Source organism: Saccostrea cucullata, unplaced genomic scaffold, assembly GCF_032062105.1.
Source record: "Saccostrea cucullata isolate Sc308-1 unplaced genomic scaffold, CSIRO_AGI_Scuc_v1 ctg513, whole genome shotgun sequence".
NCBI classification, from domain to species: domain Eukaryota; kingdom Metazoa; phylum Mollusca; class Bivalvia; order Ostreida; family Ostreidae; genus Saccostrea; species Saccostrea cuccullata.
The window spans coordinates 47,619-68,007 of NW_026920671.1; the positions used below are offsets into that span (position 1 = coordinate 47,619).

General features: G+C 32.9%; 2 protein-coding genes across 3 annotated transcripts in view; both read left to right on the forward strand.

Moving 5' to 3' along the window:
* LOC134255214 (uncharacterized) overlaps positions 1 to 9,666 on the forward strand; it is a 28,228-nt gene extending 18,562 nt beyond the window's left edge. The window contains exons 2-5 of one of the 2 annotated variants that reach the window (XM_062737727.1): positions 3,181 to 4,598; positions 4,877 to 5,063; positions 5,608 to 5,756; positions 5,932 to 9,666. In XM_062737727.1, coding sequence (XP_062593711.1) covers positions 3,181 to 4,598; positions 4,877 to 5,063; positions 5,608 to 5,756; positions 5,932 to 8,139 — 3,962 coding nt within the window. In that variant the 3' untranslated portion in view covers positions 8,140 to 9,666. The remainder of the gene's footprint in view (positions 1 to 3,180; positions 4,599 to 4,876; positions 5,064 to 5,607; positions 5,757 to 5,931) is intronic. The other variant, XM_062737736.1, reaches the window with a different exon arrangement.
* Positions 9,667 to 18,581: 8,915 nt separating this feature from the next.
* Positions 18,582 to 19,406, forward strand: LOC134255197 (transmembrane protein DDB_G0272716-like). The gene has a single exon (XM_062737703.1). The coding sequence runs from the start codon at positions 18,582 to 18,584 to the stop codon at positions 19,404 to 19,406; it is 825 nt and encodes a 274-aa protein (XP_062593687.1).
* The last annotated feature ends 983 nt before the right edge of the window (positions 19,407 to 20,389 follow it).

Genomic DNA, 20,389 nt, shown 5'->3' on the forward strand with positions numbered 1-20,389 from the left:
AATATTTTCTCTACAATGGTATATAAATGCGTCAATAGTAGGGGTACCCGGAGCAGTCACGAAGTCATCTATTGAAAATATGCATCACCAACGTTTTAACTCTTCGTGGACCCATAATAAAAGCGAAAATAATTTAGTTTATGTGTATAATTTTTCAGCTTTATTTCAAATTCATATTGTGCAACTTTGATAGTATTTTGATCAGAAATACGGAGATCTTAAAAAAAATTAAGCGCGGTAGAGAAATTTGTTAACGACGACAAAATAGATTTTGACTTCAAGGGCGGAGCAGCAAGCATACCTAAAATTTTGTGTAGTTCAATGTAGAACTCTTTTCCGGGTAGAACGACCTGCTAAAACAATAACAACGAGAAAAATTAATGTTTTAGGCTTTGTTATTTCATTGGTATATATTTTTTTTTACAATTAATTCAACAAGAGTAAAATCAAAAGCTCTGGAAGACCATCAGTTATTACGTACGGTATTAATATCGTTACGGTATTGATATCGTTGACCCGCGTTGCATATATCGGCATTGCATGATTCTAAGTCATCCTTTCTCACAAAAGAAATTTTATACGAGGGAAGCAACAGCATACATTTTAAAGAATAGTTTAAGAAAAGAGAATGTTTGATTTTTGTAATGTTATATGTAATGATAAAGAAGGAAGAGTATTAAACGCTTCCCGATCGTTTCACATGCGAAAACATCTCCGGCTGACGTGACGTTAAATAACATAGCGATGCTGCTCCGGGTCGATAAACATATGCCAGTTTATTATTTCACCGAAACGTATCTAATGATCATAGGAATTAGAAATTTTGCATAAGTGTTTTAACCGTTCTTTATAAAATGTTAATGAATTTTCATGAAATTTTCTCCGTCCTTTATGGAGTAAATATAATTGTCTCAATAATTTCCGAACAGTCCTCGTATACTCATACATCTCTTTCTAAGGAAGAAATGCTTTCAAAATCACCTGTCAGTTTTGAATACTTTTAATATTCCACAGAGCCAAAATGAATTTGATCTACCTTATATATATTGGATTCCGAAACTTCATAAGAATCCTTACAAACAAAGACACATTGCAGGTTCCAGTAAATGTTCAACCAAGCCTCTTTCGTTACTTCTCACTAAGATTTTGACAGTAGTGAAGGAAAAACTTCAAGAGTACTGTGCAACTATATATTCAAAAAGTGGCGTAAATCAGATGTGGATACTTAAAAATTCTAAAAAAAACTTTTGGACAATTTGAAATCACAAGACTTTACAAAAATCAACAGCTTAAAAACTTACGACTTTTCAACTTTATACACAACAATTCCCCATAACAAATTAAAATCCAGGCTTTTTGATATCATTGACAGCTGCTTCTTCAATAAAAATGGAACTCGTAAATTTACTTACCTCGTTATTGGTCATTTGCAAAATTATTTTGTTAAAACAGATTCTGATTGCACACAAAAGTACTCTGAAGTTGACATCAAAAAGATGCTTGAGTTTCTGATTGACAATATCTATGTGGTGTTTGGAGACCAGGTACTCCAACAATCTATTGGAATTCCCATGGGTACAAATTGCGCTCCGTTATTAGCAGACTTATTTTTATATTCATATGAAGCAGAATTTATGCAAAATATTATGCGTGAAAAGAAGAAAACACTTGCTGTGGCCTTCAACTCGACATTTAGATATATCGACGACGTATGGTCAATTAATAATGATAATTTCCATTCCTACGTCGATACGATATATCCTGGTGAGCTTGAGATAAAAGATACCACAGAGTCCGACACTTCTGTTTCATACTTGGATATTTTACTTGAAAAAGACACTAATGGTAATCTAACAACCAAGCTATATGATAAACGTGATGACTTTAACTTTTCTATCGTCAACTTCCCTTACTTATGCAGCAATATACCTTCATCACCTGCATACGGAGTATATATATCTCAGCTGATTCGATACGCAAGAGCATGCTGTACGTATGAACAATTTCTTAAACGAGGTAAATTATTGACAAGCAAGTTGATGAAACAAGAATATCAACAGTCTCGTTTAAAGTCATCATTTCGTAAGTTCTATGGTCGATACAATGACCTTGTCAGCAAATACAATTTATCATTGAGTCAAATGCTGACTGACGTTTTTCATACCAATTGTTAGTCCATTATTTATACACTGAATTGACGACGGATTTTTTCCGTTATTTCCTGATCATGACAACGAGCACACGGCGGGTGTGACCGATCGGCAGGGGATGCTCACTCCTCCATGGCACCTTATCCCACCTCTGATAATTCACAAACACCACGCACTACGTTTTGAAGTCATCAGTATTGCACCATCGGTATTTTAAATGATTCGTTCTTTAGATAAAAACTTGATCCCGTATACATAACATAAGATTGTGTTAAATCTATCATATAATCTAGGAAGCCTTTTCTTCACAGACTGGAATTTACTAAATAATTGTGTGATGAATGCCAAGGAAATGTATTAAAGCATCAAAAAGTTAATTTGTAAAGTGTATGGTTGAATATTTACAAAACGAAGCATAAGGTATGAAGTATATTTGTATTTCTCATGATATATATCTAGTCAACAATTATTCTAATACAGGAAATGACCGGTGAATTATCATTCATGTCTTTCTATTTAATTCCTTAATTTAGGGGGGATGATTACACCTAAATAGGCTGAAAACTGAAGAAAGTAATTATTGATGAACTTGTTTTCTGGAGTTAACAAATTATACTTCTAATATTGGTATCTATTTCATTCCGATTTGTGAAAATATCTTCTTCATTGCTAATGTGGCACGTACTCTCTAGAAAAAAATATGCTTTATATCATTAATTTTCATAACTAGCAATGGTAAGATTTTTTTGTCAAAAATAACCTCGATAATATCATAATGTCCAAACATTTTATGTGAACAAAAAATATAAATATAAAGTAAAAAGGAAACACAAAATCATTATTACTATAATAAAATGAAACGCTATTTTGACTTACTTATTGTTACATATATGCAGATATGTAGGTAAAAAATAAGATTATTATCAATTATGTATGGTCAAAAAAAGATGGAATAATATGGATCCAAGCTGATACGATTCATATTGTGTTGTTAATTTCATTCAGTTTCCTTCAAGCATTATATTTTCAGACGAGAGCAATTCCTATGCTGAGAATAATATTAGATGTACTCTTACCATTGAATCCTCATTGGGAAAAGAACTGGTAAGCACTGTCCTTAAGTTGTGGGAGAAATACATACACGAGAAAGAATACATGTCATGGATTCAAGTCCTTCCCACAAAACGAGTTTCCTACAAGAAGCCTGTTATGCTAAATGGAGAAAATATTGAAATTTATGGAGGAAGTATGGTCTCCCCAGTCCATTTTGTGAAACACTGGCATGTAGATGCATCTCTAGAATTCCAACAGGAAAAATCTCTTTTGGTAATAACGACCTCTAAAATAAGGATAGAGATTAACATAACCAAAGACTGTATACACGACTTTGTCCCAATTGATACAAAAGATAGTGAAACATTTGTATATCTTTATATGAGATATAGTCCTAAATTATTCAAAGTTGTTTCTGGGAATGAATTAAGGAAAATAAGGATACCGGCCAGTGAGACTGGCTTTGCAAATTTTGGTTATTTAGATTGCTTTAGCTTGAAGCTTGCAACCAACAGCCCCATTCTGTCCAGGATAATTTGGTATATACAGTACCGAGATATTCATGTTGTTTACGCAAAAATGGAGTTTCAAAATCCAAAGAAAGAGATTGAACCAAAATTCAAAGAGTTTGAAAATGCGTACGCTTGGAAATCATTGTGTTCTTTAGGATATAAAGTAAGGGACCATGTTTCCCAAAAAGTCATCGATGAACTATACCAAAGAAAAGTTACAGAACAGGTGCTCTTCAAAATGATGGAAAGTATTGCTGAGAAACCTTTCTTCCATTTTATAGAAGAGATATGTGCAGCGATGCGAATAAATGATCCCACATGCATTGGTCAGGATAATGGGATAAATAATCTAAAGAATTATTCAATGATCCGAAAAGTATTGCTGACACCATCAAAATTTGTTTTTTTGCCAAAGGAACCTGTATTTCAGAATAGAATTGTACGGCAATACGAGGAAGATTTCTTCGTAAGACTTGTGTATCGAGATAATAACTTCGAGAAGATAAGTGCAATGCAGTCAAATACACTCAACAGAGTCTTGACAGAAATGAAACAAATTTTCTTAAATGGGTTCACTATACATAACCGCCATTACTCGTTTTTAGGTTGTTCAAACAGTCAACTTCGAGTACATAGTTTCTGGTTCTTCAGCTCCTATGATGGAATTACGACAGACATAATTAGACAAAAAGCCGGAGAGCTGTATAAAGAAAGATGTGTTGCTTCATATGTTTCTCGTTTCGGGCTCTGTTTTTCATCATCTTCCCACGTGTTGAACATAGGTGAAAATGGGGAAGAAGTAAAATATGAAAGCGATATCATAAGAAATGGATTTTGCTTTACTGATGGCATTGGAAAGATTTCAGAGAGACTTGCTACTAAGGTAGATATATATTTTACTATGAATTAAAACTTTACTGCGGAATCATGACCAATACATCTCAAGTCAATAAAAAAAAACAATAAAGAAAACAATAAGAAAAAAATGGAATAAAATGGAAAAGCATGCTTGTAATTTTGTGCAAAACTTTCAACTTTAATTTCTATGTGAATTGTTAAACCTATTCATATGGGCCTTTGTAGACCGTTGATAAAATCGCATTCATATTTGTTTCTTTTTATATTCATATTTAATTTACTTGAAATTAACTTGAACTTTAGGTTGCCGAGATAATGGGATTGAAGACTGTTCCGTCTGCGTTCCAGATACGCTATGGTGGATGTAAAGGTGTGGTTGCACAAGATCCATCTTTGGGTACGGAAAGGGAAGTTCTTGTCATTAGAGACAGCATGAAAAAATTTGAATCAAGTTCTACCAGTCTTGAAATATTGCAGTTTTCACGTCCAGGTAATCGCTAATGTATCCTTTCATACCCATTATTATGCGCCCGGATCGATAGATCCAGGGCGTATATTGTTTTTGTCCTGTCTGTTTATTTGTTTGTCTGCTTGTCTATTTGTATAATAGCAACTTGAACATTCGCCATTACGTTTGAACCACAAGAGATAAAGACATCATATTTGGTTTGCATACTCAACTAATTAAGCTCGTTCAGATGACACCATGGTCAATGACCTTGTGATCTTGACGTGATCTTAACCGTATATGCTAAAAATAGCTGTTTCGAACTTTCGCTATAACTTTTGAACCATAGGAGATAAGTCTTCATATCTGGTATGCATTCTCCACTAACTAAGTTCTTTCAATGACCTTGTGAACTAAACCGTGACCTATATGCTAAAAATAGCTTTTTCGAACTTTGTTCCTTCCGGGCTCATAGACTTTCACAAAATCATCATTTTTTTTCTTTGAATGGATTTATTGACAAATATCTCTAAGTTTTCAATGAGTACCTTAGTTAGGTTTCTTTGTTTTCTTTGATTTATTCTAGGGCGACTACACCTGAATAGACAAGTCATAACTTTGTTATCAGGTCTTGGAATTTCAGACGAAGCATTCAAGGAACTCCAAGAGACAATGTTTTATAACTTGGCAGATATGTTTCTTAAAGAAGACAACGCTTTAATGAGTTTAAAAGAGGTAATTCTATAGTTTTAATCTATGAGGAATGATGTAATATTGCAAGTCCGAATGCTATGCATCTTTTGAAATATTGTTTCCATTAATACATTTTTTACTCTTATACTTCATTATATTTCATTCTTATGTATTCGAATCTTCTTTTATTGTTTAATTGGTTTAATAATTTTTACAGGTATCACTACCAACTGATTTCAAGAACTTAATTAACAAAAAGGTAAACATAGTTCGTGAGCCTTTCTTACGGTCTTTGCTTTTAGCAATATTCGAGCAGAGAGTGGAGGATCTTAAGAGAAGATCTCGGATTCAAATACCTTTGGAGAAAGGAAGGTACATGATGGGTACAACAGATGAAGCTCAAACACTGAAGTATGGACAAGTTTTTATTCAGTATTCAAAAGAACTTGACCAACCACTTAAAGATGTTCAAATGGTTCTAGGAAAAGTTGTAGTTACAAAGAATCCGTGTTTTCATCCTGGGGATGTACGAATTTTTGAAGCAGTAAATAATCCTCATCTTAGACATATGGTAGATTGCATTGTTTTTCCTCAACTTGGTTTAAGACCTCATCCTGATGAAATGTCTGGATCAGATCTCGATGGGGATGAGTATTTTGTTTGCTGGGATGAACGATTTCACGGGATCGAAAATCAAGACCCAATGGATTTCCAAAAAGCAAAGAAAACATATTTAGATTCAGATGTTCAGTTGACTCATATTGTTGATTTTTTGGCCAATTACATAAAAAATGACAACCTAGGAATCATAGCTAATGCTCATCTTGCTTTGGCAGATAGTGAACCGGAGGGCATTTTTTCGGATTTCTGTCTTAAACTTGCAAAAAAACATTCAGATGCCGTTGATTTCCCCAAAAGTGGGAAATGTCCACAAATAGACACGGACGTTCGTCCCAAAAGATATCCAGATTTCATGATGAAAAGTGATAAATTGCCTTATTATTCGTCTAAAATCCTTGGAAAATTATATCGTCAGTGTCAACAATTGCATCGAACCACCCAAAGACACAAAACTGTACCTGAGGAGCTCATTATCGATGATGACTTAGTATTGTTATTGACAGAAAAGGACACTAAAGATGCAATTTTACAAAGAGATCTTTATAATAATAAGCTGCGAGAGATAATGACGGAGTTTGGGTTAAGAAATGAATCTGAAGCAATCACTGGGTTGATTCAGACACTGAAACGTGGAAGAGGTTGTCTAAAAGACGAGAAATTTCAAATAGGAAAAATAGTTCAAGAGAGAGTATCAATATTATGGAAAAAAACAAGGGCGAATTTCTTTGCGGAAATTGGTGGAGAAGAAAGAAAGTTTGATTCATTGGAGCCAATGATTCGAAAAGCATCTGTCTGGTATACTGTAACTTATAAAAATAGAACAGAGTCCACTGAACAGCTTTTAAGTTTTCCTTGGGTTGTCGCTGATATTTTGTCATTACTCAAACATGAACAGGAAAAACATACTGTCATAGAAGAAATAGAAAAATCATTTGAAAGAAGAATGAATCAGTCTGAGGAAGTTCGAATGAATACTTTAAAGCGCCTTCAGTCTTTGCGTAGTATGGTTGAGCAAAATGATCCCCCAAATCTATGTTTAGAGTGGATCGATTTATGTGGACATAACATCGTGCTACCTGGCAATAATAATCAGTATTTGGGAGCTAAGATGAACGACCTAGAACTGATTATCTCAACTATACAAAGTTTACCAAGTTCTGGTCTTCCCACAAATACCAATGAATTTAGAGAGAAACTATGTTTTCTTTTAAAACTTGAAGATAATGTTGATGGATTTATTACAATAATAACAGATGATGTTGTTGTAAATAAAAGCAAAGCAATCAACGAAGACCTAGAAAAGTATCCATCAGTGAAAAATGTGGTCCAGTTCCTCCTTCAGGAATTGGGGGACTGGTCAATCCCTGGCACATCAGCTGATGTCATCAAATACATGTTGCCTTTACTGCTTGTAAGGCAATGTAAAATAGAACATTTTGTATCCAGGAAAAATGTCAAAGCAGCTATCTTACTTGATTGCTTGAAAAACGTGAGAGTTTTTCTACAAAATATTGTAGCATCTTCAGACTTGCCAGACAGCTTACTTCATTGGCTAGTTAAGAATACGGAGGATATTGTGAGAAAGTGCATGTTGAAATATATAGAAATAAGTCTAAGTTTATCAGTAGAAACACATGGGGATTCAGAAGAGGAGCAATTCGCTGTTTCTGAATCTATCCTAGTACCAATTGAGTTTTGGTGTGCAGTTGAATACGCGGAGCCTTATATGGAATTCAATTTGAGGGAAAAACAGCCGCTGATGCTTTTATCTATTTTGAAGATTCGGGAACGTCTAAGATTTTAAAACTAGAAGCAATTGGAACGACTCTTCAACTGGAGCAGATTCATAAGACTTTATTTGAAATATCAACAAATACTTTCAATAAAAGATTTATTCATGCAAATTGTGGATAATCATCGGTAGACGAAGCAATAAAAAAAGGATCAAGACAAGATGACGATACGATAGCATTTGAAGACTATCGCGGTCCCTCCCAAGATAGCCATCAAAGAAAACCAAAATACCTACCAGTTTTGAGATCTTACAATGACACAGATGACGGGAAAGCTTTTCAAACAGCATTCAGTCGACAATGGAGAAAAATCAGAAGTTATTACAATGAAGTCTTTCATGGTGGACTGTACATTGTCCTTGTATTCGGGTCGTTTTATGTTATGTACATAGAAGAAATTCCTTTGACTGTATCAGAATTGACAAGGTTTTTGAGAACCTTTGAACAAAGGCGTGGTTATGGTAAGGAAAAAAAATACGTATCTTACACCTGTTCGTTCTTGCCAATGTATGAAAAGGCCGAAAAATTAAAGAAAATTCTCAAAAATTTTATTCAAGTCGAGAAAAAGGTAAGAGTGAAAGTAAGAATAAGAAATGAGGGGTTTTTCGATCTTGACGAACATTTAGAGATTCTACGTCATAATGCTCCTGAAATGAAATGGTTCATAGGTCAAATAATCCGGCGAAATTCGTCATCGTCTGATAACTCTAAAGCAGGCCTGTTTAATGCTCGATGTAAAATCCAGTCATATAGGACATTGACCAGAAAAGCCTTAAATGAAATAGAAAAATACGAAAAGGTTCTAGGTAGTGATAGACCACTTATACAAAGAAAAGGGAATGGATTATTGCGCGTGCTCGGATCTTGTGACGTATATAAGAGAGAAAGAAACGACAATATATTCAAATAAGAACTTAAATATAGAAGGGAAAGTATGGCGTACAATGCAGCTTAAAGTATCTAGGATCAAAGAATATACTGTGGAATCAAGGACCCGTTCTTGTAGGATGATATCCGATAGGACAGAATTAGCAATAGCACCATATATTCCTGATCTCAGTTCCTCCGATGATGAGATAGATAAGTATTCAAAACATTTGTGGGATGTTGCTTTATATTTTTCAAAGGCATTCGACGGCTAGAGGATGAATTTGTTATTTGTTTATACAAACAAATATTTACCAATTAATTCTTAATTAACTGCATTTTTTTTTCTAAAATATACTGTATAGTAATGTGATTTATTACAAATGCACTCTTGATTACAAAACTGTGTTCATATTCCCATTATTAAAATGAAGTTTTATTCTTTTTTCTATTGAAATATATGATTAGTTACCGGAATACATTTTTAAATCCATGAATGTAAATTCTAAGAAATATACAGATGAACCTTGGCAACCTGTGTACTTGTATTCCCTAGCAAATCATCCTAATGAAGAGTTACTCAAATGCATTATTTATATTTATTATCAATGTTCATACTAGAAGATGAGGCATCGGGATTATTATCGTCTCGACTAAGGAGACTTCACTTAATTTCTGAAAGATCTATGTGAATTCAAAACCTGCAATAATAGTATGTATACCAAAGTTGTTTTTTTTTTCATTATTGTTTTTATTGTTGACATTCTTGTAGTCTTCTTCAGTAAATGACATTGATACTGGCTTTTACACTTAACTTTGTAAGCATTTATATAATGCTAGGGTGTATATTAAACTTTGGTTTTCAGAAGAATACTTCATGTTACATACAAGTTAACTTGATGCAAAGAATCAAATCGACCGCAAACACATATTGTTTTAGCATTTTATGAAATTTCCGCAAAACTAAATTCAAAAGACAAAATGAAATTGAGAAAAAAAATTGATTTATCATGCATGGTATTTTTCTTTCTCAAGCTGTTCCTTGCCTTACTTTATCAGAGCAATTTTTCATACTTTAATTTCCAATGCGAACAATCAAAATTGATAAATGTATGGATAGTACAAAGAAAAAAATGTTGAGTCATTTGCAACTGTAATTATTAATTTATTCAAAACAAAATTAACTTCCTCTTAAAAACTTGTAAAAATATTTTAGGCACTGTAATTCTCATCCGGAAACTCAATACTTTTTACTTCTATATTTTATGCACGCCCACCTTGGGGAACAGTTAATGCAACAACTTTTTTAAAAAGGCACAAATTAAAACCTTATATAATAACAACCATTGTGACAAAGCATAAAGTGAATTTTTAAAACTTTTATTCATAACTTGCAATTGTATATTTGTTATCAATAAAGAATCATTTCATCGAGGATATGAAAAAATAACGCCTCAATTCCCTATTCACACATTCTAACACAACTACAAATACATCGGTAGTCCCAAGTAGAAGAGCAACAGCATGCCTGGTCTGAGTTTAAATTCTCATTCAGTTTAATAGGAATTGCATTAAATTCGTAACTTCAAAATTTGAATAATGGGATTTTTTTTTGAATTATGCAAAACGTTGAGGACGTGCCTTAATTCTGTATGGATATTACACTTAAAATTATAATTGTACTGACACTTCCATATTCTTCCATAAAAATTAAACATTTTGAAAGTCCAATGAAAGGTCTTGTCACAAGAATGATATATGTGAATTTTGAAAGCTTTAGCTCTTACCATTCAAAAGTTATGACCAAGGTTAAAGTTTGTAAAAAGTAGGTCAAACTCCAAGGTCAAGAACAAAGAGTAAAAGTTGTTGATATCCAATAAAAGGTCTTCTCACAAGAATTACATATGTGAAGTATGAAAGCCCTAGCCATTACCGTTCAAAAGTTATGACCAAGGTTAAAGTTTTTTCGTAAGTACGGAAATGTTCAAGGTCAAACTGTTAAAATTGTTGGTTTCAAATGAGAAAGTTCTTGCCACAAGTAATTGATATTTGAAATATGAAATTCCTAGTACAGTGTATCTACCGTTTAAAAATTATGACCAAAGTAAAAGTTTGGATTTTTTTGTGTAAAAATAGGTCAAACTCCAAGGTCAAGGTCAAAGGATCAAGGTTTTTGAAATCAAATGAAAGGTCTTGTCACAAGGATTGAATATGTCAAGCAAAAAAGGCCTAGTTCAAACCCCTCAAAAATTTGTGCAAAGTTGTATTTAAAAAGTAGGTCAAACTCCAAGGTCAAGGTCAGAGGGTCCAAATTCTTGGAATCTAATAAAGCGTCTTCCTCAAGGATTACATATGTGAAGAAGAAAGCCCTAGCCCTTTCCGTTCAAAAGTTATGGCCAAGGTTAAAGTTTTTTCATAAGTACGGAAATCTCCATGGTCAAAAGGTCAAAGTTGTTGGTACTCAACAAAAGGTCTTGCCACAAAAAATACATATATGAAGTATAAAAGTCCTGGTTTCAAGTGATCAAAATATATGGCCAAAGTAAAAGTTTGGAAATTTTGTGTAAATGTGGGTCAAACTTCAAAGTCAAGGTCAAAAGGTCAAATTTTGGTGGTACCCAAAGAAAGGTCTTGTCACAAGGAATATACATGTGAAATATTAAAGTCTTGGCTCCACTAAATCAAATGTTATGGGCAAGGTTAAAGTTTTTGCGGACAAACAGACAAACAGACAGACAGAGAGACAGACAGACAGCTAGACAGAAGGATGGACATGACAAAAACTAGAAACCCCCGAAACTTCGTTGACGGGGGCATAAATATATACACAAATATCACGCATGTAAACAGTTTGTCAATAATGATCTTTTCTGTATACATGTATCTGTATTTCGAAAGAACTAACTTTTAAATATACCAAAGCGGTAGTAACTATATGGAATGCAGTATAGGATATGTACCCCCACATTAATATTTTTTTCCTTATATAATGATACCCAAAAATAATTATCTCATCCAAACATAAAAACCTTTTTTTTTGCAACATTATTATTTTCCCTAGAATTATAATAATTATTCTCATTTAATAATTATAATCTTGTCGGTCAATGTAGACACATTATTGATTAGATTATTTCAATTTTTCTTTATGGAGTTTAGATCAAACATATTTGTACAATGGATATAGATCTGTCTTTCAACGCAAACGAAGGAAAAGCTCGAAAAAGTTATATAACCTTGATGATAAAATTGGTTCTGTCGAAGCTTATTGAAGTTATTCCTTTTCCGACCATTGACATACTAGAAGGAGTATTTCGTTCCATTTAATGATGGTTTATAGGTGTTAATTGTTATATACTTGTAAAATATGTTTATTGATTAAAACATTAAAATTCTACCCTGGCTTATAAATAATGATTTCATCTGTATAGTACAAATTAACTCCGTATTTTAAGTCATGTAGAATTTGACAACAAAATGTGATGCATCTTTTGGGATTAAATCAAATTTTGACGGTTGCTTACGTCTTCTTTCCGATTATTAAAATTTTAAGAATTTTTGAATAATTATGAATAATATGTTTATTGGTGTATACATAACGACTTTCGTTTTTTATTCGAATGCACAGCTGGTCCAAGAACACTTGTCCGTGGAATTTTGGGGATCTTTGTCAAGTCAGCTGGACATTTTGTTTACTACTCAAGGACGAACACTTGTAGCAGCTACTGTTAATTGCCTTGACAAATGTAAGGATATTCGCCAATGTATCGGATTCGAAATCTGCGAAATCAAGAAAGATCTTTTCCAATGCAGAGCATGTTGCAGCTGGAAAAAACTCGGTCAAGAAAAGGCTAATAATAATCTGACCAGTTGTAGGTATCTCAAAATGGTGAGTACTGGTATAATATGACCTATTTTTAAAATTGAAGTAAAATTTCATAATGTACAGTTTTATGGACGGAAAGTTTTAGTGATAACATTAATATAGATTTGTAAATATAATTTCTGTCCTCTTTTTTGACCACGTATGTTTTCATTTTTGATTGATAATCAAAGATCAAACATCATAAAAGAAATCTCTAGATTGACATCAAACAACAAAGGAAAAATTCAAACTCATCTCCAAAATCGATACTTATCAGTTCTTTTGTTTACAATAAGTTTTTAGCCAAATGGACAGATTATTAAATAAAGTGAATTAATACGCATCAATATATTTCGTCCGAGAAAAATAGTGTGCACGATACTGCCTAATTGCAATTAGCTCTTTCGGAAGAATGAGAAGACATCTATTTTTAGATTTAAAAAAAGAGGGGCGTTAAATATGGAGTAAAATTACAATTTGTACTTAAAGACATCTTAAAAATAAAATGATTTCTGTTTATCTTTGCTCTGTTTATAGTACTTTTTCATTGTTTTGCTTCATTGTATTTATAAGGATGGTTTCTGTTTGTTTTCTCCAAATTTAATATTGAAAATGACGTATATGCAAAAGCATTTGAATGTTTTGGACATGAAATATATATGCATTAAAATAGCTATATCTTATTTAACCGAGCAACAATGCCAGAAACTATGAAGTATTGGCAAAATCACGGAAAAAGAACAAGAAGAAGCATCCTTTAGGTCACAGTCTCGATCAGAAAGGATAACTTTAATTTATAAAGGATTTAAAAAGTCTCAAAATTAAGCTTGATATTGGAATCTTTTCACGCAACAATTTTCATTCTATGTGTCTCAATGCGAATCAATGATCTTTGTTTTTTAGAGACGGTCTTTTGATATTTTGTAATAATAGGAAATGCCTTAAACACTTTGCACTCTAAAAGGATGTAATACAGAAGAAACTAAAGTGCAATAATTTTCAAAAGCCTGAACTTGTATTTTTTTTAATTTTGAAATGTATTCGTTGATTAACTTGCAATATGAAAATGCATAGTAGGTGTTTTTATTTGTATTTTCTGAAAATTTATTGGAGATCTACTAATTTTCCCTGTATAATATGATTAACTTTGAAGATAAAGTTTGAAGAATTGCCGTGGATAAAAAACACAATAATATTATTTTGAGAAATTCCGTGGATAAAAAACACAATTATAATATTATTTTGAGAATTCGAAGGTATTTTGATGACCATTTTCAATTATTCAACACTTAATTTTCGGAACCTGAGTATCGGACTGCCTTAATCTTTTAAAGCAAAGAAATCCTCATTAATGTAGTTAACATAATATAAGATACAGTTGTTTTTTTTTTCTTAATTCTCCCCGGTATTGTCATGAATTGGTGAAATTATCCATGCTTTGATAGGATTAAAAAGTAAGACATAGACGTGTGCATAACTCTAGTAAATGAAAGATCTTTAAGCACTTTTTACCCCCATGCAATGGAGTTGGGAGATATAGTAACATGCTTGTTAGTTTGTGTGTTAGTTTGTCTTGTGTGTAACGGAAGTGACAGAAGTTACATCGGTATAAGTTACATCATTAAATACTTTGAAATTCTTGATTGATTCGCGTTGCGGTACCCTAGTTATTTGTTTTGTCTATTTAATTTGTCAAGATGTAACAGTGGTATTGATTATGCGCTGCATGACAAATTTAAATAAATATACTTGGAGTTTCTTTTCCAATACTGAGCAGATGATAAAAAAAACTACATGGGTAAGCAAAACTGGTGCCTGTATAAAGACAAATAATGACCGGGGAGTCATTTTTCAGCGACAAAAAATGACCTTCAGCCGTAGAATAAAAGATCATATTTTTGTAGAAAAAAATCCCCTGGGGTCAATATTTTATATGTGAATCCTATAACAAATTGACCTCCGTTGAAAATTGACCCCTTTCAGAGTGATAAAAAATTTACAATTTTAAGGGGGCCGACTGAGTCTTTATTGTGTGAAAACTACAATAGCGAAACTCTTCATTTTCATACCATATATAACTTACATTAACTTCAGTGTACATGCATAGTTTCGGGGAAATCAACCGTCCAGGTATTTTTGAGGGACCGTCTCAAAATACAAGTACATTTACTATAGGATTATATTGGAAAATGCCAATTTTTAGCACTTTAAAGCAAATTATACAAATACTACTACATACTTTTTATTCAAATTATAATATTTGATGAGTAATACTATATTAAACAATATCTGTAAGACACACAAAATTCTATCGTCTTGTTACGAATTTTCCTGTTTTTACAAGTACTACAAAATATGACAGATACAAAGGATCCATAGGAAAACATAAGAAAAATTATGGAGATACATGTATTCGCAATTTCTATGTTTTAAATTTCAAGACACTATGTTTATTACTTTTCCTTTAATGACAATTTATTGCCCCCTTTCTTTAAGAGCTTCAGTTATCATAACGACAAAAACACACTGTAACGACGTCAACCTACCTATCAATTTCAAAATCGGTTTAAATATCACTTATATAAAATTGTCATTACTTTTTTATACCTATAATTTCTTATTTTTTTTAATAATTGTGCGAAAACGGTTGCCTTAAAACAGTAAATACATTACATTTTTTGCGAAATATTTCGCAATGGAAATCACAGTCGGCCCCCTTAAAAAGCATCAAATCGGCCACTAAAATATATCATTTTAGCATTTTAAAGAATTTCACAACGAATCCATAGTAAAAATTGTAAAAAAAAAAAAAAAAAAAAAAAAAAAAACCCATGTGATTAGGATCCTTATCATTATTTAATAAACAATGTGTTCAAACTAAGTAAATAAACTCGTGTGTGTAACAGGTCCTGATCCAACACGTTGTCGTTGCATAGTCCAACAGCAACTTGTTAACTCAGGACCCCTGGCTTGCGATGATAAAGATAGGATAATTATCTCATACGTGTTGGTGATACAGGCCGTTGAATAAACCTATGCTTTATCCACGGATAGATGCTTTATCAATAGCACTTCCGGTTTTGACACGATCCCTCGCTTCAAAATTTTATTTGAAACTTTAATTTGTGAAAATAATTACCCTAATAAAATGAATGATAAAGACCGATAATATAGTTTAAAGCTAGAAAAAGGCTCGTATATGTCAAAGAAGTGTCTTATTTTATCAAGGAACCTGTATTGGCTACTTGAAGACAGATGTTCATTCCCCCCTCCCCCTTTTAAATCGTTTTCGGAGAAAGTTAATCCTGGCAGTTAAGTTGTTGTTATAAGATTCCTTTAACATCTTCAATAATACTTTCTTATATTATACTACGTATGCCAACCTAGTAATGTAGGTGCAACTTACCATGGATCAACAATGAAGTAGGCCCCTAGCCTCGCCTAACACTTTTTGTACTGCCATCGTCCAAAGAGTTCATTTTCACGATCCCATGGTCCTTACAACTTTCAGTCAAAAGTTCGTTTGATATAAGGCTCCAGCAATTGTCACATAATGTTTTCAAAGACGCAGATAGCAAAAATTCAAAATTTTGTCAACATCAACGGTGCTACATCATCAAGTTATACATCATCAATTTGAATTAGCAATCATTCATGTAGTTTTGCAGGGGAAGTATCAAAGTTTTGTTAAAACGAAAGTCGTATGAGATAAATAGAACATCTATATTTGTGTGATTTGATATTGGCTTTATCCAACTCGTTGAAATGGTGTATATTCGCTCGACAAGCCTCGCGAATATATACACCATTTCAACTCGTTGGATAAAGCCAATATCAAATCACACAATATAGATATCCTCTATTTTAAGCATATAATTATTTATAAGCATATAACCTACTAAATAACATTTTATCTACCTGTAGATAGACGAAGAAAATGCTGAAAAAAGTAACGGTAAGTTCCATGTGTTGTTAATTTTCGTTCAATTAACTGAAGAAAAGTCATATAAATGCTTAAGATTAAAAGGGTAAATTTTGTTATAAAGAAATTCTGTTTATGTAATAAAATTTCCTTGCGTAAACCTACAGTTATAAAACTATGCAGTAAAAAAAAAAGTATTATTCTATTCAATTATTTTTTTCATAATGTAAATACAATCACACAATATAGATATCCTCTATTTATCCTGCAACAACTCCTTGCATTGACCTAATAAAGGTAACCTAATAATGTAAAGCTTTATTCCGTCAATGTCCTAATAAAGCCTCGTGCATGTCTTCCGACGTTATAAAAGCATTGTATATTACACTGTTTAAGCCAAGGCGTCTCAGTTTCCATTGCAAAAATGTGTCTAAATCGTGTTGAAAATAGTTAATTTTGGAGGTCAGAAATAAATATATTTTGCAGTATAAACAAAATACATGGTAATCGAAATATAAGCGACATTTGGGCTCGGGTCGAAAACGTGAAGGAGGGCTCGGTAAGCCTCGCCCTCTATCACATTTTCTTACCCTCGCTCAAATATCGCCTATATATCAAGACAGTAACCATATGTATTTTATATATCACGGGCTCTTGACGTTACTTATTTTTCTTTTAATAAAAAAATATAACCCCTACCTAATCTTAAATTAATGTATAAATATGTATAAGTTTATTTTTAGGTAGGGGTTATATTCTTTTCTCTTACAAGAAAAATAAGTAACGTCAGGTTCCTGTGGATAGTATCATCATAGAATAACTGAAGCAAATGCAAATGTGATAAGTATTAAAGAATCCCTAATACATAATGTTTGAATGCTGACCCAAAAAGTGAAACATGCTGATATAGTGGATATTTTTCATGTTATGTGATAATGCAGATGTTAGATATCATTTGTTTTTGAATAATATTTTCAAAACAATATTTACGAAAGCCTTTTTTTGGTTAATTTCTTTAAAGAGTTATTTGTTATTTTAGACGCAGTTATTCATATCCGGAAAGTCAATGTCTTCTGCACGCCCATCTTGGGGAGCAGTTCATGCAAACATTTTTTTATACAATTATAAATCAATGAATATCAGATGAGAAATAAAAAAAAAATTAAATAAAGCCTAACAAAAAAACCAAGTAACAGACAAAGTATAAAGCTAATTTTTAAAACTTTCATTCATTACTTTTATGTTTGTTATCAATAAAGAACTATTTCATCGAGGTAATGAAAATATTTTTTCATAATTGTATAATATTGTGACCGTGTAAAATGAACATATTTTTGAGTAACAATAATTTCCTTTGATAGTGCTTAATATAATATAATTAGACCTTGACCGCAAGACATTTGATGCCACCTGTACCTGAGTTAAAGTTTTAATTATTATTCAATTATCTTAATTATGTCAATTATATCATTTTGCTTAGAGTAACTCTTCATTGTAATTGTTTACTTAATCATTGTTATAAATTGGTTGTTTAATACATGATCTTCAGTTGGAAACTGGACATTGTACTGTCCACGCCGACACACAGATCGTGTAGTAAACACCAAGTTTGGATCGTTATAATAAATTATTAAACGAAGTACCGACTTGTGTATTTCTACCGGTTATATTTGGTGGAGAATCCTAAGGGTAATTTACCCAGGGCTACTGCATATACTTTGTAGTAGTTAGATCCCAGTGCTCTCATACAGCTAAGCGAGTTTGCTAACCTTTGTATCAGAATTCCCCTAATCATTGACATGTTTCCATTTGTTCCTGCATGGATGCGACCAGTCCAACCGCGCTTCACCTTGCAACAGTGTGGACGCTGCGGATTAAGACACGGATGGACCGTCTGCAACGCACTGACTTCATCATGTTTCAAGTGTGGAAGAAGAGGACACTATGCAAGGATGTGTAAAACAAGGAATTCCCGTACCATCTGTGCTGTCTCTTCAGTACCGACGCGCTCAGTTGCAACGCAGACTGACGAAACATATACAGTGCGAACTTCAAGGAAATCAAAGAGGAAGCAAACCAGAGACAGAGAAAGAATAATAAGATTTCGGACAAGCCGCAAAAATCGTAAAGAAAATTCTACATTGAATGAAATGCCATTTTCATCTGTCAGCGTTATTGAAATTCATAGTGAAACTTTGGAGACCCAAGTTAAAAAATTCAGGGACCAGGCAGCATCTAACAAATCCGACGCCCAGTACTACCAAAACAAATGGTTGCGTGAGCGGCAAGCGTCTCTAGCGCGGCTCTTAGATAAAGAAAAGAACATCAAAGAATTCCAGGAAAAACTATCTGCTATACAAAAAGACCTCGAGGAATCGAAAAAGGTGATCGATGACTTCCAGAACGACACCAAAAAGAAACAAGAGGAGATAAATTCACTCCGGAAATACAAAGAATTCCATTCCTCGAGGAAAGCCATCTACAGTGGACCACCCCGTGGAGCCAGGAAGCAGTATCCACGGACTTCCAATACTGTAAGAAGTATGCCTGACAACACTAGTTCTTCTTGGAAACACGAGGACGTGTTTCGGGGGGCAAAGGGGTACTGTGACCGTGTAAAATGAACATATTTTTGAGTAACAATAATTTCCTTTGATAGTGCTTAATATAATATAATTAGACCTTGACCGCAAGACATTTGATGCCACCTGTACCTGAGTTAAAGTTTTAATTATTATTCAATTATCTTAATTATGTCAATTATATCATTTTGCTTAGAGTAACTCTTCATTGTAATTGTTTACTTAATCATTGTTATAAATTGGTTGTTTAATACATGATCTTCAGTTGGAAACTGGACCTTGCACTGTCCACGCCGACATACCGATCGTGTAGTAAACACCAAGTTTGGACCGTTAATAAATTATTAAACGAAGTACCGACTTGTGTATTTCTACCGGTTATATTATTTTGCATTTTTCTGTTGGTACGATGATTTTTCCACCATCAAAAAAACAATATTCACCGGACCTAGACCTTTGGGCTCGATAAATCTTAAACTCTATATAGATTCTGAATCATCACATTGACCTTAAATTGCCAAAATTGTATTTTTTGATAAAATCAACAAATCGTCCATTTATAGCTCAGTTGGGCATTTCGGCTAATAGTTCTTTTTATTTATTTTTTGCCCCATTCAAAATACAACTTAATTCACAAGGGATCATTATTCTACGGGGTTCATATTTCTACACGTGGGATATGCAAATTTTTAGGGTGATGCCACTTTTTCTACAGGCAAAAGGGTCATTTTTCGATGTCGAATAATGACCGGGGGTCATTTTTCGACATAGAATAATGACCAGAGGTCATTTTCAACGTCATTATTCTATAGGGGTCATTATTCGTCTTTACACCAGCATTGAAAAGGTTATCTCATTTGCTGCGCAATTATCTTCGTTTTTCAATTATGTCTCATATTCATATGAACCAAAAACGATACGATATATTCTGGTAAGCTTAAGGTTAAAGATGTCACAAAGTCTGATATTTTACTTGAAAAAGACGTTAATGTTAATTTAACAATCAAGCTCTATAATAAACATGA